The 17,373-nt window shown below is 39.9% G+C and overlaps 1 protein-coding gene across 1 annotated transcript in view; it reads left to right on the top strand.

The window, feature by feature from the left end:
- The first annotated feature begins 9,249 nt into the window (after window positions 1-9,249).
- Vps50 (VPS50 subunit of EARP/GARPII complex) overlaps window positions 9,250-17,373 on the top strand; it is a 115,466-nt gene continuing 107,342 nt past the window's right edge. Inside the window, exon 1 of the mRNA XM_057784866.1 lies at window positions 9,250-9,371. Coding sequence (XP_057640849.1) covers window positions 9,339-9,371 — 33 coding nt within the window. The 5' untranslated portion in view covers window positions 9,250-9,338. The remainder of the gene's footprint in view (window positions 9,372-17,373) is intronic.

Raw genomic sequence — 17,373 nt, 5'->3', positions numbered from 1 at the left:
GGATTTCTTGATAAGTAATAAATAAAAACTAGTTTTTAGCTCATTATTTCTATTTTTAGGTATGCAAAACGTAACTTTCATTGTGTCTGCTGTGCTATGTTCATTAAAAACAACCTGACTATATGAAAATATCTGCTAGCCATGTGTCAGGGTTCATGTCTAATCTTAGACTCCCTTGTAACTATATTTACCAATAATTCTTAGATTCACATCACCCCGAAGTGAAGATGGTCAGGATCATGCACATTTTCTAAACTTGCAGAGGGGATATTTTTATTTGACATTTTGATAAAGTTGGAAACATGAAGTTGTAGCAAAGGACACATATTTATCTTAAAACAGTGTTTAGTCAGCATCCGGAGGTATTTTCTCAGAGTAGCCACTATGTACATTTCAAGAGGAAAGGTTCAAAGGATTTGAAATAGTTAGTTGCAGCGTTTAGTCGACAAATTAAGTTGTCAATTCTTGGATGTTCTCTAACAAATTGACAAATTCGTGTTTGTTCTAAGCGATCAAGGGGCTATGGTGGGAATCACATCACTGCCTTGAGAATGCACTGGGAAGACCTGCATGGCTGCTGACACAAAGTACAACGATTTCCTCTGCCACAGAGCAGCATTGTCACTGACTTACTGTGCATCTGAGACATTTCCCAGCATAGCCCAGGCGTCCCTGCTAGACTGAGATGGGGATGTGAGGCTTGAATGCAACTTTAGCTGATCCATTTTTCTCATTTGGGAGAGGTTCTTGCTCTTCTGTTTTTCTGTAATTTAGTCTATGCAATTGTAGTTGGGAAAAATTAGTTAAGATTACATTAATATGCTGGAGGTGGTTGCTAGGCTGGGGACATGGTCCCTAGAATGGAAATGTTACTGGCTTTTGGTCTGGATTTGAATGTTGACTCTCAGTTATGAGACTCTGAATAAGTTAGGAGGAGAGAATTTTATTTCATAAGACATTAACTATAATGCAGATACTGTGGTTTGGAGACAAATAAAGCTACCTCAGTAGATCTGCAATGGGGACACATGACTTTAATCCCAGCACTTGGGAGGAAGAGACAGGTGGATCTCTGGGAGGTGGAGTACAGTCTGAGCCTCATAATAAGTTTAAAGCCAGCCGGGGCTACATAGTGAGACCCTGTCTAAAAACAACCCTCAGCCTCCCCCAAACCAACCAACCAACCAACCAACCAACCAACCAACCAACCAACCAACAAACAACCAACCAGCTTGCTATCTAAGCAAGCAAGCAAGTAATTAAGCAACTACTTTAGTAGAAAAAATTTCTTTTAAGACACAGGTTGCTAAACGGACCTCACTAAAATGCCTTGGCTGACCTGGAACTCAGGGATCTCTGTCCTCAGCCTCCTGAATACAGAGGTTAGAGTTGTGCATCACAACAGCAGGTGAAGGTAATAAATTTATATGGCATTTACACTCACCATACAAATAAGGAAAACTAATTCAATGGACTATTTAAAAGAATGAACAATATATTAAAGTCTTAAATAGGGGCTGGAGAGATGGCTCAGTGGTTAAGAGCATTGGTGTCTCTTTCAGAGGACCCAGATTCAATTCCCAGCACTTACATGACAGCTCACAACTGTCTATAACTTCAGTTCCAGAGGGTCTGATACCCCCATATAGATACAAATGTAGTCAAAACATCAATGTACATAAAATAAAAATAAATCAAAAAAAGAAAAAAATCAATAAAGTCTTAAATAATATATTGCCAACCATATTTCTGAATATATCCAATAATTTAATATAAAATGAAAATTCTTTAGCAAATATGTCTGGTTATTTTTTTAAAAATATGTACAGCATAGAGAGAGGTAGTGCAACTATTAGATAGTAGTTGCTTGGAGGTTGCCTAAATTATTATTATTATTATTATTATTGACGGAATTTCACTATGAGAGCTTGGCTAGTATGTAGATCAGGTTGTCCTAGAAATCACAAAGATATGCTTCTTGCCTATGCCTTACAAGTGCTGGGATTAAGGGCAGACGTCACCACACCCAATGCCTGTATTATTCTTATGGGACAGTTTATAGGTAACAAGTGTCAGCAAGGAATGAGTTTCCTTGTGTCAGCACCTAAAATCTCCCTGACAGGAAAGGCACGAATCCACTGACCTGTCTGACACAACCAAACAGCTAACATTATGGTTTTTTTTTTTTTTGTGATTTTACAAGCACACATTCTTTTTATTGATGTGTTTCTTGCTAAAAATGTACCAAACCTAGGTCTTCAAACACAGTGGTTTACTAATTTAGAAAAATGAGGCTCGCCTTGAGAAAATTTGAATTGCTCTTTTCTAATTGCATGAGAAACATAAAGGATAGCACTTTTCCCACTCTCTTAAGGAACAGATCAACTTCAACAAAGTTCAGTGATAGACATATTCATGGACATTCAGTTTTCTTTTTTTATTCCAAATGTTTGCACATAATTGAAAATTTTGTATTTACTGGATTGACAAATACTTGCTGAATTTAAGAGAGCTGTCCAGACTGCTCTTGAGGAACTAGGAGCAGCTGGGGAGAGCATTAAAAATACTACACATAAGCAGCATCCACAACTACAGCCATAGTTTCACTTTTGAGAGCCTTAAGATATGCAATAGCAGTGCCTTCAAAAAGCTTGTAAAGTTAGGGATCCTTGAAGGGACTCTGGAAAAATTACCCATGTTCCAGGGGACTCCTGCGAGCAGTTTTACTGTATTGAATACAAACATTAGGTTTTACAAAGTGACCTCTACAGCAGCTCAAAACAGTTGGTATTTATTTCCTCACTACCGCACACAGTATTAGCAAACATAACACAACTATTGTTGACTGAAAACAAACGTTTGCATCTTTAGAAAAAATACAAATTAGGAATCTGTATTTTGAAGAGACAACTTAATCATACATTTGGAGCTTTTTTTAAAAATATTTTAAAAAGAAAATTCAGTGCTTCAGAATTTACAGAGGAAATCCAGTCCTTTAAAGTAAAAGGATCTGCGTAGGCCTTGTTTCCCTCACCACCGCCATCTTCAGATAAAGTGGATTTCCGTAAGGAGAGGAATCACAACCCATTATATCGGTTTTATTTTTAAACTTGTGATTTATCCCTAGTATATCTTAGCTTTATTTTAGTCAAATTTCTCAAATGAATTGGTTCCTGAGTTCTTCTTAAGGCCAACTATAAAACATTATTTGTGAAAAGCTAGTAGTCCCACTGTTTGAAAATGAAAAACAAGCAATAAACCAATGTAGGATCACTTAATAGGTAAGGATGATATTTACATTACGGCAGCAGATGTTTTTAATAACAATTTTAAGATGTAGACTATATTAACAGGCTTGTATATTATAACATGAACATATAGTAACTGAGAGGACTACAGTTTTGGGGAACAGATATCTGAAACATTTACGGATGGTAGTTTTATCTCAGTGAGATTTGTATGCACTACATACATATGTGAGTAATAGTCATGTTTATAAAGAAAGCTAACAAAATATATTCCTGGAGATAAGGCTTTAAATACTCCCAAAGTCCAAAGCTCAAATTGCTTTATATATCTAAGTCTTTAAAGAATAAAGCCCCTTTAAGGTCCTACCAGACCAAAATGTAAACAAAACAAAAAACTAACTTGACCTTTTAGACCATAATAGCAAGGATGGAAAATGGGATAATCGGTGAAAAGAATACTGAGGGATAAAACACTGGGTGATACAGAGAGACAAAGTGTGACAAAAGAGAATGAGGGAAAAATAGTAAGATAAACACAGGACTAGTTACTGACAAAGAGAAAACCTAAAGTCATCTTTGGACATTGATCCCTTAGACACATTTCTTTGTTTTGTCAGTTTAGCTAGAACTTCACGTTGTCCTAATTTATATTAAAGAAGAACAAACAGTTTTTATATGAGCTTTCATTTAAGCAATACCTTTAATTAAAAGAAAACCACAACTATGATTTGCTCTGAATTCATTGTGTGTTTTTAATTTAATGCAGCATTATAACATTTTCTAATTACAACATTCCCTATCAAAGATTATCGAGCCTATCTGTAAGCCCCGGGAAAAGAAGAAATTCACAAGCTTTTTATACTGCCTTAACTTTCTTAGCTAGTTCCATTGCTCGAAGGGAACAAAAGCAATCATTTCTTGAACCTCATTGCTTCTACATGATCCTATTTCTTTGCTGGAACGTTGTGTTCTTGTTAAAAGGTTCTCAACTGTTCTTCAATTATCTGAGAAAATCTACAGTCCAAACCAAATATTTACTTTATGCCTACAAAAAATAAGCCACAAAGAAAACCAACAAAACCCCATAACCCAAACCCCACATACCTCAAAGTCAGTTCATGTAGGGCCTTACCTAGAAGAAGAAAGTATATTTTGCAAAGAAAGATCCCAACCGTGCTGCTGAGGGGCTCCATGAAAGCATCCTGTCCCATGCATACGGCGCCCTGTGCTTAGTGGCAAGTTGGTTCATGGACCAGCAGCTGCTGGTTTATTTGCTAGGGAAATTAGCAGTGAGGTAACAGACCCTATCCTGCCTCTCGCTTCTGTGATTTGAATACAGAATGAATGTGTATACAAAGAACACAGGGAGTGGGAACACCTGTTATATGCTTTGCAAGATCACAGGGCTGTGGCTTTTGGAATAGTTTCTTAGGGATTCTCAGTAATTTTTCAGTATAACTTTATAAATTATACTGAGCTATTCATAATCAGAAGGAGGAGGACAATCTCTTTAGGTGACCTCATGATAAATAAACCCAAATCTGATTTCTATCATGAAAAATTATGTCATTGTTTTGAAATTTGAAAAATTACTTTCTACTGAAAATTGAAGTACTCCATGAATTTTCTATGTAGCTATTCATCTTCATGAAGTTACTGATTATTATGTAAAGTATGTACCAAAGAACCAAAGCAGATCACTAAAGTATATTTTAAATTTATTTTTTATTTGTTACATTTTCTATTAAATATGGCTGTGATAGTTTTACTGAATCTATGAATTTACATATTTAAAAATAAATCACAGGTATAATTCTAAGTGGGGATGAGGCATGCACTGTGTATAATTATAATGTACAGAATACACCTGAGGCCACATTTTCTCAGTTGAATCTTAGAAGCAACAAATCAGTAATCCACAAAAATCTTACCTGTGTTCTGCCTTCATCTTCCCATTCATTGACGTAGAATTAGATGGCCTGAGAATTTCTGCTTAATTTGGTAAGTTACAAGTGAGCTACCATTTGTACAAAGGCTCTTGTCCAAACTTTCTGCATGAAATGGGATACACACACACACACACACATGCCTTAAAGCAAGTAGAATTTCCAGTACAAACCATTTTTGCCAGTGAAGTTCCGTTGAATTCGATGACAAGAGGAGGTAGGAAGGCATAGGATTTCATTTCAACTGCTTAAATGAAGACTGTTGTCCAAGTGTTGTTAAAGATAAAAAGGGGCAGTGTCCGTTCTGGAACCAGCTTTGGAAATACTCTTTGCATAAAGTCTGCCAACTTGCTTAGAAAGTGTCTAAAGTCAAAGGAACTCCTGCTGCCTTAGAAATATGTCAAGCACACCCTCAAATCCCAAGCAATGACTATAAGCTTCTCCGCACTCTAAATCTTGCACACATCGTTTGCAGTGTTAACCATATTCACTTCAGTTCATTTGCTTAGATGTATACTTCTTAGGTCCTTGGCTACGGCGAACTGTCTAGGTCATTGACAGCTGGTACCTAAGCAAAGTGCTCATTTTTCTTAACGTATTTCCACAGAAATAAACTCCTTGTGCTCTTTAGCCTAGCTTCCTTATACTTAGTTGCTCCTTAAGAGATGCGCACACATTTTCATATTAGCTGATGCAACAACCAATTGGAAAGAAACAGGACTTGAAACAGATTATCACACAAACTCTCTTACTCTAGTTAGATGAGTCTCAACAAAGCTGCTCCTATTAAATAAGATCGTTATAGTGTCCTCAAACCAAAGGATGACTTGTTATGAGGGCTTGAAGATCCTTGCCAATATGTGAGAAACGAAGACTGTACAGTGGGTTTTCCTAGGGTCAAATGTATAGCAGTTAAAGAATTTATAAAATTCCAGTATTTTCCTCAGTTTATATTAAAATATATATTTTTTTGTGGTCAGAATAAAATAGTAGGTGTTATATTAAGAATCAAAATACCGTTCTTGTGCTCTTTTTCCTGTCATATACATTTAAAAAATTGCAGTACTTGTTTTAGACAAGTGCCCTCTAGTGGAAGATTCATAAATATAACTGCTTGTGAATTGTGAATTCAGGAAAATTACATTGAAATCATACAAGCAAATTTAACTTCAAGAGGTGCCAAACCGACAGAATTCTTTAAAAAAATAGCTCCAAAGAGTTTTGTTAGTGTAAGAAAATTCTCCCAGACACACAGCATCACTTGGAGGCAGAGGCAGGTAGATCTCTGTGAGTTTGAGGCCAGTCTAGATTATATAGACCTTGCCTGGGGCTGGGGGCAGGGGTGGGATGGGATTGTCTCACCAAAGTATTTTATAGCAAGTTGATAATGTACTAATTGTTTTAGTCTAAAAAAGGGGTGTGTATCCTTACTGTTTATTAGTCTTAGTTATAGTTGCTTTAAAAGTGATTAACCTAAAACAATCTCTGTCCATGACTGCATTTCTAGGAATACAAGAAGTCACTGGGAGTGTGTGTGTGTGAGAGAGGGGGGGTTAGGGTACAACTGCTTTCTAACCTTTCCCGTCACACATAAGTTACTGTCTGTTCCATTTAAATTATTAGGCTGGTTTTGTTTTACACAATGAACATCTAATTCTTCTCTCTCTCTCTCTCTCTCTCTCTCTCTCTCTCTCTTTCTTTTTTCCAAGACAGAGTTTCTCTGTAGGTCCCCCTCCCCAAGACAGGGTTTCACTGTAGCTTTGGAGCCTGTCCTAAAACTTGATCTGTAGACCAGGCTAGCCTAGACTCACAGAGATCCACCTGCTTCTGCCTCCCGGGTGCTGGGATTAAAGGCGTGCGCCACCACTGCCCAGTCAACTAATTCTTTAATATAGATGTCTTCAAGGAATTATTTACAATAGCAAAAACAACAGAGGAGAATTGGCAACATACTCAAGATGACACAAATGGTTGTATATAGGATGAACTAGGGGAGGAAAATTTACTATTATAATTAACATGAATTATTTGATTCTGGGGAGCTGTACAGTCTGCAGGAAGAGGAGGTTAAACTGCATATGCAGATTTGTGTGTTAGTGGCCAAGCCTCTGCACAGTCAGGTGACGACTGCTGCCTCCCAGAGGCCCTAGGCTGTATTTTCCTAATAAACGTTCAGCTGATGTAGTTAAAAGGCACTGGTGTCATTTTGAGGACAGCCTTGACAAAAATACTTCTTACCAGGGTAGGGGTGTGGGAATTGAAGAAATAAAAATAAGGAATATGAAGACACATAGAAATAATAAGAAAATATAGAAAGTATCAGGAGAGCGTTTCAGGGATTACTCAGACGCTGAAATCACCAGTGTTTATTTTTCCACAGCTTTTATACCCAAAGTAAACTGGGAGAGAAGGTAACAAAAGACTTTATTAACATGATACAAAAGGATAACTCACACAGTCAACCCTGAGACATCCAATTACTAGCATTCTGTTGTCTCTGTAGCCAGGTGCCCCAAGTCAAGTATTCTAGGTCACAGACACTGAAGACAGCCCTTCCCTAGGTGACCTCATAGTTACAAAAGAAAGGAGAAGTACATTTACATATACTGACCACCTGCCAGGATGGTATTGGGCTATCTTAAGTTCGAGGCCAGCCTGGTCTACGAGAGCTAGTTCCAGGACAGGTTCCTAAGCTACAGAGAAACCCTGTCTCGAAAAAAAACAAAACAAAAAACAGAACAAAACAAAAAAGAACCAAGCAATCACCTCCTGAGTTAGGACATGCAACTATGCTTGTCAATCTCCAAACTCTCTGACCCTCAAGGGAAGGTGGAAATGGGCCTGCAGTTTTCGGCCTCCACAGTTGTATGGTTTAGAATCATTCAACATAATACACAAAACCTTTAAGCATAATCAGTTTACACATCAGCGGTAGTGTTAGTTAGGCAAGTTCCTTAATTTCTTCACACCCGATTCATCATTTTTAACATGGAGATAATAGTAACTCCATATGGTGCTCATCCATATAGTCTTGGATGTGTGCTTCTTTCTTTCTTTTATTTATTTTGCATGTTTGTTTTCTAGAGAGAGAAAGAAAGAGAAAAAACCGTGGAATTGGTGGGTCCGATCTAGGATGAGTTGGGGGTGGGGAAATCTGACCACAAAACATTGTATGAAAAAGAATTTGTAATTTAAAAAAGGAGAAAAAGATTCTCATGCAGCTGCATGAGGTCATACACATAAAGTCATTAACAGAGTCCCTTCCAATTAGTAAACTTTCAGTGTTACCTATTACTACTATTATTAGCCCTGAGTTTGCTGCCCCCATAGTCATTGAGTCTCCAAAGCTCCCATTACTTTCTCCTTTGTAACCACTAATGACGAGAGATGACTTTAAGGTGACACACGCTCCCACAACTTCTGACATCTGTCACCACCTGCCTTTGCTTAAGCAGGTAGAAAAATGATTGCTGGAGATTAGAAGAAATCCTTTGATTTTTATTAGAGCTCGTTTCAGGCAATGGCAAGAAAGACCCCGGCAGAGGCAGGCGGATCTCTGTGAGTTCGAGACCAGCCTGGTCTACAAGAGCTAGTTCCAGGACAGGCTCCAAAGCCACAGAGAAACCCTGTCTCGAAAAAAGCAAAAAAAAAAAAAAAAAAAAAAAAAAAAAAAAAAAGAAAGAAGACCCCACGGCTGGCCATCAGCCTCTTGGGGTACCTGCCTCCCACTTTCCTCAGGCCGTACCCAGAGGCCCAAGCGCCCTTTCCGGAGGCAGTCTCACGGTCTCAGCGCCCCTCCCGCCCCTCAGTCTGGACCTTCTCAGAGTTTCTTTAGCCAGAACACCTAGGTCTCAGGTATTAGCCTCGCCTAAGCCGTTTCCGGTACAGGTGGCCAACGGACCAACAAGATTTGCCTTCGTTGAAGCATTGCTTCTTGGGCAATGTAGTACTCAGGCTGCCCTCCTTCTTCGACCGTAGCCGGAAGACTACACTTCCCAGCATGCCCAGCAAAAGGAAGGCGGACCCAGGCGGTCAGCTCCACGTGACTACTCACTATGGCTTCACTGTGTTGTGGCCGGCTGTCTGGTGGCCTTGTGTGATTTGGCACTTGTCTGTGGCAGGGTAATCGTCTCTCGACCTCGACATGCAAAAAATCAAATCTCTAATGACCCGGCAGGTGAGTCCTGTAGTCTGACGCGAAGAGTTCCGTCTTCCTGGCTGAGGAGCGAAGCGCCCAGTCCCCGGGCAGCAGTAGGCGGAGGCTTAAGTTATAGGGGTTGGCGGGTCTCAGGGGCGCCGGGCACCTAAATAGAACCCTGGAAGACTCACTTGATCCGACTTCGACTCTTTGTGGGTAGTGTTCACTTAAACACAGTCATTTAGACAAGGCTAGCCAGAGACTTGGGCTGTCTTTGTCTCCCCTCCTCTGCTTTTGCTTCCTTTCCAGGACAGCCCCAGCTGCTTTGCAGCACCCCCCTCATCCTGACTAGCGGCGATTTGCCAGTAGGTGTCTTGGGAAGGAAGGTGAGGTCTGTGCAGTAGAGAAGACTGGAAAAGAGCGAGGGCGAAGGAACAGGGCTTTTTGTAGAGAACATTGGTAACATTGTGGTTCGGGGGCAACTCTTCAAACCTTGTAGATGTTTTCTGGATGTGAAAATGAGAGTGACAGTTGCTTTTCTGCTCGTCCTATCTAAATGTACCTCTGTGAAGTCATCGGTAAACAAAATGGGCGAGCATTCATTGTGTATTGCTACTTAAAAAATTTCTTGTTTTGGCAAAACTGTGTTCTTTTTCTTTTGGCCAGAATGATAATTTACGAATAAGACTGCTCTGTATCCTGTCTCACATATGTTAGGGCTTCCTAATACTGTCTCAACTTTTCCCAAGAAGCTGCAGAAATTTATTTTTTTAGGTATTTATTGATCATTTTATTTCAGAAACCTTTGACTGTAGCATATAAATAGAATTTGCTATTTTTCCTTTGTTTTAATAAGAAACAAGCATAGTTAGGTGAAAGTTTTAAATCATAGTGGCTTAAAATGTTGGTGGAATCCTTTCACTAAAATTTCACTTGTAATTTTTTCTTAACAAAAGAGAGCAGGAATACAGATGACTTCCTTACATACTTGAGAATTCAGAATTTTAGCAATAGTGGGACAGTTTCACATCAGTTCTGATAGGCAGTACATACATGATCCTGGTATAGTTGTTTTCCTTTTTCAAGGAAAATATGATTGGTGTCAAGAAAATAAGAAAACTGTTCTGTTAATATTACAAAAACAAATAGGTAAGTAGAGGCACTTAGCAGTCCTTCACATTTGAACACTGGGGCTGTGCTTCCTTCTGCTTCTTACTTGAGAAGGAGTTTGGAGGCTGCTCCATCTGCAGTGGGAGGGGAGAGGACAGATAAACTAGGAGCTAAATTTCAGCCCCTCAAGTGCTAGACATTTTTAAGATTACATGCTGGTTTTCCTTACTGTCTGCTTGGTCTTGCGTTAGCAGTGTGCTCATTTGTCTATTGTTCCACTTGTAAACTGCCTTGGGGCTGTGGACTTCTTGTCCCTAAAGTTGGTGCCTCTGTTACCATGGGTGTACAGGAACTTCAGTGATTTGATTTTTCTGCTTTTGAACCTTGCCTTATGAAAATGAGTGGGAGAGAAGAACCAACAAATTCTGAATAAGTGATGCTGATATATTTACACTGTTTATAAATGCAATGCAGACTGCACTGAAAGTGCTGATTCTTAAGCCTCAATCAGCTTTTTGAATTATAGTGGGTTATATCTGTGTTTAATTGGAGAGGAAAAAAATCTTCAGAACGTATACAGAAAGCTGGAGCTATACTTAAAAAAAAGTATGATAAAGTTAGGAGGTTTATACAAATGTGTAGCCCTCCTAATGATGTATGTTTAAAGCTATACATACCTTAGGTTTCTACATACTTTCTTATTATGTTGTTAATGGATATGAAAGTGAAATGAAATTCTGGTTTATGAAATTTAAATTTTATTTGTGTTCTCTCTCTGGCTATTTTGATCTTTCTTTGGAAAAGATTCACAGGGAAGGATGCACTTTGTGAGCTGGCCTTATTTAGATGAGATCTGTTGCTTATTTTCCGTTATACTGGCCTCTGTTCTTTCAGTTTCGTCAACAAATTGAATCGAGCACTAGGTGCCAGGCACTATTCCAGGTTTGGGAGAGGCATCAGTGAATAGAATAGACAAGTGCTAAGGCAGACACGGTGAGCAGTGCTTGAGGGAAAGAAGGTAAGGCGGCCTGGGAGTTTTGACAATTTAGGATCAATTATATCTTTACATACAGGGTGGAAATAGAAAGCCTCAGTGGGAAGTTGGGCCATGGTGGCACATGCCTTTAATTCCAGCACTTGGGAGGCAGAGGCAGAGGTAGGCGGATCTCTGTGAGTTTGAGGCTAGCCTGGTCTACAGAACAATTTCCAGGACAGGCTCCAAAGCTATACAGAGAAACCCTGTTTTGAAAACCAAAAACCAAAAAGCTTGAGTGGGTCAGTGGGAAGATGACGCAGAAGACCTGACAGAAGCGAGGGTGGCTAGGTGACAGACACCATCAGAGCATGTTTACGTACCCGATTTAGGAACTCTTGAGATCCACTGTAGGCAGGAGATGAGGTCAGGATGAGAGCCCAGAGCTGAAGTAGGAAGCAGGATCACACTGAACATTACAGGTTCTAGAAATATCATGACTTGTGTTCTGAGTGAATTGACAGAGGAGCCTTGTAGACTGATGGAGCACTCCAGAAAGACCATATGATTCCTGCTTTACTCATAGACTGAAGAAGGAAAAGAGCAAGAATTGAGGGGCTACTGCAGTGACCCACATGGTGAAGCGTGTGGGCCTTACCAGAGTGTTTGTGTTGGAGGGGACAGAAGAGGCGAACAGTTTCCTCATGTGTTTTGTAAATGTCAAAGATGGACCAAGTTGGTTTAGCCCCTGTAGATCGGAGATTGAAAATGACACTCTAAGATGGAGAAAACTAGAGGGGAGTGATTTGAGTGAAGAGATTTTTTGACCTGATTTATGAAGGCTGCCTAGATATTTAATTAGAGAAAAAGTAGAGACTTCACCAAATGCGTCTGAGTTTACGGGCAGGAATCTGAAGCATAGACAAACCTTCAGGAGTTACGAGTCTGACTGACAAAACAGCATTGGCTGAAGTCAAGTGGGGTGGCTGTAGATGTGTGAAAAGCTTGGACTGCCCTTTTCATTCAATGTTCGGAGGTAGATTTTTGGAGAGTAGAATATGAAGGAGCTGTCAGTCTTACGGAGTCTTAGTAGTATGAGTGACCACCAACACGTAGCAGACGCTTAATAAACGGACATGGAGAACACATAAAAGCCAGGGTTGGAAAGCTGCAGTACACCCACCAGGTGAGACTTGGCGGAGTCAGCTGTGGGACCTGACAGTCGCACTCCCTGCTTGCTTACCTTCATAAAGATTATTTAATTTTTATTTTATGTCCATTGATGTTCTGACTGTATTCATTCTGTGTAAGAGTGTCAGATTTCCCTGGAACTGTAGCTACAGACAGTTGTGGCTACAATGTGGGTGCTGAGAATTAAACCTGGGTTCTCTCGAAGAGGAGCCTGTGCTCTTACCACTGAGGCGTCTCTCCAGCCTTGACAGCGGCACTTAAGAAGTGTTGGGGGAGAAATTCTGGCTAGGGTAGGCACAAGACAAACATGTGAGGGAGAGAGTTGGAGAGAAATCATAAACACTGTAGTCTTGCTCAGAAGAGAAAGAAACACATAGCTGCGATGTCCTTTTGTTCTGACAGAGCATAATTTGCTAGTCCCATAAGAGGAACATGTTCATAGAGCTGTAATGGGAGCCCCTTTGTTGTTGATCTGATTTGGACAAAGTGCAAAAGCGGTTTATTGATGCTGAATTTTATATATTTTTAAATTCTAAAAAAAATTAGAAAAAATCAAATAGTGTATAATAGTGATAACAAATGTTTTTGTTTAATAAAAGTAGAGCACCAAAGTTACAACAATGAATTTGTGCCTTAGTCGAAAACAGCAGAAAACTGACTTCATTTTGAACTTAAAAAAGCCTTGTAACGAAAGGGTTAGCAACCTATGGTCTTACATGACAGTTGAGTGTCAAATATATTTACAGACATCTAGGTTCTTACTTTTTCTTCATTTCTGTTTTCAAAGAAAAGTCATTTATCTGTGATCCTAATAATTCTAAGAATAATGATTAAGACTCAAGGAGTGTTCACCAGTTTCAAGCTTACTGGCCCCTCTTTGGTTTCTCATGGGAGCTGTCTCTTTCTTTTATAGCAACCCCTGAGTTATCACATGGTTGGAGTATATCACAAAGGAAGGCTAGGTAGGATGTGCCAGGCTGCAAGAGAGTCAGGGTACAAACCAGGTGGTTTCTTCTGGAATCCACTCCACTCTGCTGGCTCCTGACAGAGTGCTTCCAACTTTTATTATTCTTATTTTGTACATTTGGGAGAAAACTGCCATGCTTACTGTTGATGATTGTATGGTAATTTAGAGGCAAAACCCTTTTTCTAGATACAGGTATATATCATACTTACATTACAGTCTAGCATCTAGAGAAAGAGAAAGACATGCTGTATTCACTCAAGGATTCCTGTCAGATTAGTTAACCTTCAAAACATGTTTAAAGGGCTGGAGAAATGGCTCAGTGGTTAAGAGCATTGCCTGCTCTTCCAAAGGTCCTGAGTTCAATTCCCGGCAACCACATGGTGGCTCACAACCATCTGTAAAGAGGTCTGGCGCCCTCTTCTGGCCTTCAGGCATACAGACAGAATATTGTATACATAATAAATAAATAAATATTTAAAAAGTGTCCATTTCTTTAAAAAAAAAAAAACATGTTTAAAGAAATGCTAATTATAGTGGTTAAGAGCGCTGACTGCTTTTCCAGAGGACCCGAGTTCAATTCCCAGCACCCACATGACAGCTAACAACTGTCTGTTCGAGGGCACCTGACACCTTAACACCAGTGCACAATGAATTAAAATTAAAAAAAAAAAGAAATGCTAATTACACTATGAAAATGTTATTTGAGTAACAGCATCATCAACGCTGCTTTTCTTTCCTGTATGTATACTGTATATCTAATGTATGTCTGTGGCAGTTTAGTTGTATAAGTCAGCCTTGCCAGTTTTGATGCTATGCCATCCTGTGAGCTGCTGGGGAGAAGCCCAAGATAGGACAAACGGCCCAAGCCTTGCAGCAGACTCCCACATACTCCATTGGAAGTCATACTAGACTACTAGACTTGAGTCTCCCTAGTAAGTGTCCGGAAGCTTCAGGCTGCAGTCAGGTGCTTGCTGCCCTGAGATCAAAGTGTGGAGTAGTTGGAGACTGGAGCCTACCCGATAACTCCCCCCCTCCCCCTCCCTCCCTCTCCCCTCCCCCCCTCTCGTTCCTCCCCTCTCCCCTTCCTCTCTCCTTTTCTCTCCCTCTTACCTCTTCCCTGTCTGTTTTTTCCTCCCTCCCTCCCTCCCTCCCTCCCTCCCTCCCTCCCTCCCTCCCTCCCTCCTCCCTCCCTCCCTCCTTCCTCCCTCTCTCCTCTCTCTGTTGTGGGAGCTGCGGGCTGTGTTCCTGCCACCCCAGCTTCTGGTCGCTTGGCTACCTTATGCCCCGAAATAACAACACACAAACTGTATTCTTTTAAACACTGCTTGGCCCATTATATCTAGCCTCTTCTTGGCTAACTCTTGCATCTGGACTAGCCCATTTCTAATAATGTGTGTAGCACCCCAAGATGCGCTTATGGGGAAGATTCTAGCCTACGTCCATCCTGGGTCGGAGCTTCATCGCATCTGCTCTGGAGCACAGCGGCATGGCATCTGCTCCAGAGAGGAGAGGAAATGGCGTCTGAGCTCACTTCCTCTTCCTCCCTGCATTCTGTTCTGTTTACTCCACCCACCTATGTTCTAACCTATGAGGGCCAAGCAGTTTCTTTATTATTTAACCAATGACCTTCCTCCATCATTTCCCCTTTTTCTGTTTAAACAAAAAAGGAAGGCTTTAACTTTAACATAGCAAAATTACATATAACAAAAGTTATCAAGTAAGAATTACAGTTACAATATTTACATCTATTTTATCTTTATCATAACTAAGGAAAACTATAACTATCTATTCTTCAACTCCACCAAAAACTCCAGAAGGATATAATACTACCTAAGTAAATAAAAAATAAGCAACTTCTAAAACTCTAGAAATGACAGAGACATCTCACTGCCTGGACAGTCACCCAAAGTTCCTCTGTACCATTGGGGCATCCATCTTCGGCCTACAGGCCCATAGTTTCCAGCAGACATTTCCATGAAGCAGGAAATTTCAAAGGCAGTTCAGTCACTATCTGCTGTGTCCTGCAGAATGTCTCGAAGACTCTTTCATGAATCAGGAACCCCGAAAGATTATCTCACCTTTAGGCAAGTTCAGCAGTCCTCTCTCTGCGGGTTCTTTGTGTCCATTTTATGCAATAGTCCAGGCAAGAACAGTTTCTTGCCCAAATGGCTATCAAACTCCATAAGGATCCTCTTCGATGCCCATCTTCTTCTTGAAGTAGATTGGTGCTGCCAGGAGCAGGGTCATGAAAAACCCTAAGTTATTAAAACACTTAAAATGCCATATTTTATAATCTTTGAAAGATACGAAGAATGCCTATCTAAAATATATCTATGTACATCTAGAAAATCTAACTAACATGACTACAAGCTTGAGTATTATTGATAATTATCCAACCTATATACATTTTTAAATGAACTACACAATCACAATACCTTAATCAAGGTCAGAAATACATATACCTATAACAAAATTGACCTTAAAATCTATAGCAATGCAAATTATTCATACCTATATCATCTCCCCCTTTAAATGTAAAAGAACATTTACAAACAATATTTGGGAATATGGACGCAGTTTTTTCTCTCCAAACTGCTTCCTGCTGAATGGGGGCGCTGTTATTCGGGTCTTTTATGGGATAACCTGTCTGCTAGGTTCATCTCAGTCGGCAGTTGAGCAAAGTAATTTTCTGAAGGTATTCACAGCAACTATTCAGGAGGGCGTGGTCTATCATACCATATTGAAATAGAAGAAATCCACAGGGTCTCATCCTCTGTGAAAACAAAGAAGAATCTCTTTTCCAAAGTATCATATCCTTAGATCCAAATTCTGAAGTCAAGGTATTTTGAAAATATCTATCTTGGATTAGTTCAGCAGCATTTATAAACAAATATCTTTTAGCGTCTGTTGCTCCTTCCTCAGCATTCAAACAATTCAAAGAGAGCATAATAGCATGCAGTATCAAGATTCTCTGTGTATTTTCCATCTTTGTGCAGCTTTATTTTAACTCTATTTTGTTTATTTTTACTTTTGTTTTATATTCTCTGTATATATTTGTCTTGGAATAACTCTGTAGACCAGACTGTCCTTGAACTCTCAGAGATCCTTCTGTCTCTGCCTCCCAGGCATTGGGATTAAAGGCGTGTGCTACCACACCTTGAAGTCACAGAGGTAAATCTCCCTCTGCCTCCCAAGTGCTGGGGATTAAAGGTGTGTCCTACCACACCCAACTATTCTCTTTCTACCTTTATTTTGTTTTTACTTTAAGAACTTTAACTTTTAACCTGCATATATTTTTAACACACCTTAAACCATTTAGAAATTTTATTTGCTTTTGAATCTCCCTTTACTGTATCTCTCTCTCTTTTTCTGACCATACAAGCCTTTAAATTACTGAGCAATGTGGGTAGGACTAAAGTCGTGGCTTTGCCAGCTAAATCCAGCCCATTCCTTAGCTTTACAGCCTCATGGCGGAGGTACCAACTGTAGCCATGTTTATCACCACAACTCTGTGGCGTTTCAAGGTCCCTTCCAACAAGCAAACTGCAGCATTACGTCCACAGACAACAATCAAGTCCTCTCTCTGTAGTCGGCCCTCCTGCCTCAAACAGAGTTTGCCCTGGCAGGACAGACCAGAACACCAGCATTTTAAAACAGCTCAACTTTTTTTCCTGCTACGGCCGAAAACAAACAAGCATTCAGTCAGCTTTTATCAATACCATTTAAGTGTTTTGTGGCAGGGCCTCTTAATGAGCTGCAGGGTTTTGCAGCTAAAGCTGAGTCAGGAAGCCTCTCTTAGA

Source organism: Chionomys nivalis, chromosome 1, assembly GCF_950005125.1.
Source record: "Chionomys nivalis chromosome 1, mChiNiv1.1, whole genome shotgun sequence".
Taxonomy (NCBI): Eukaryota; Metazoa; Chordata; class Mammalia; order Rodentia; family Cricetidae; genus Chionomys; species Chionomys nivalis.
This window is presented reverse-complemented; position numbering and strand designations above follow the sequence as displayed.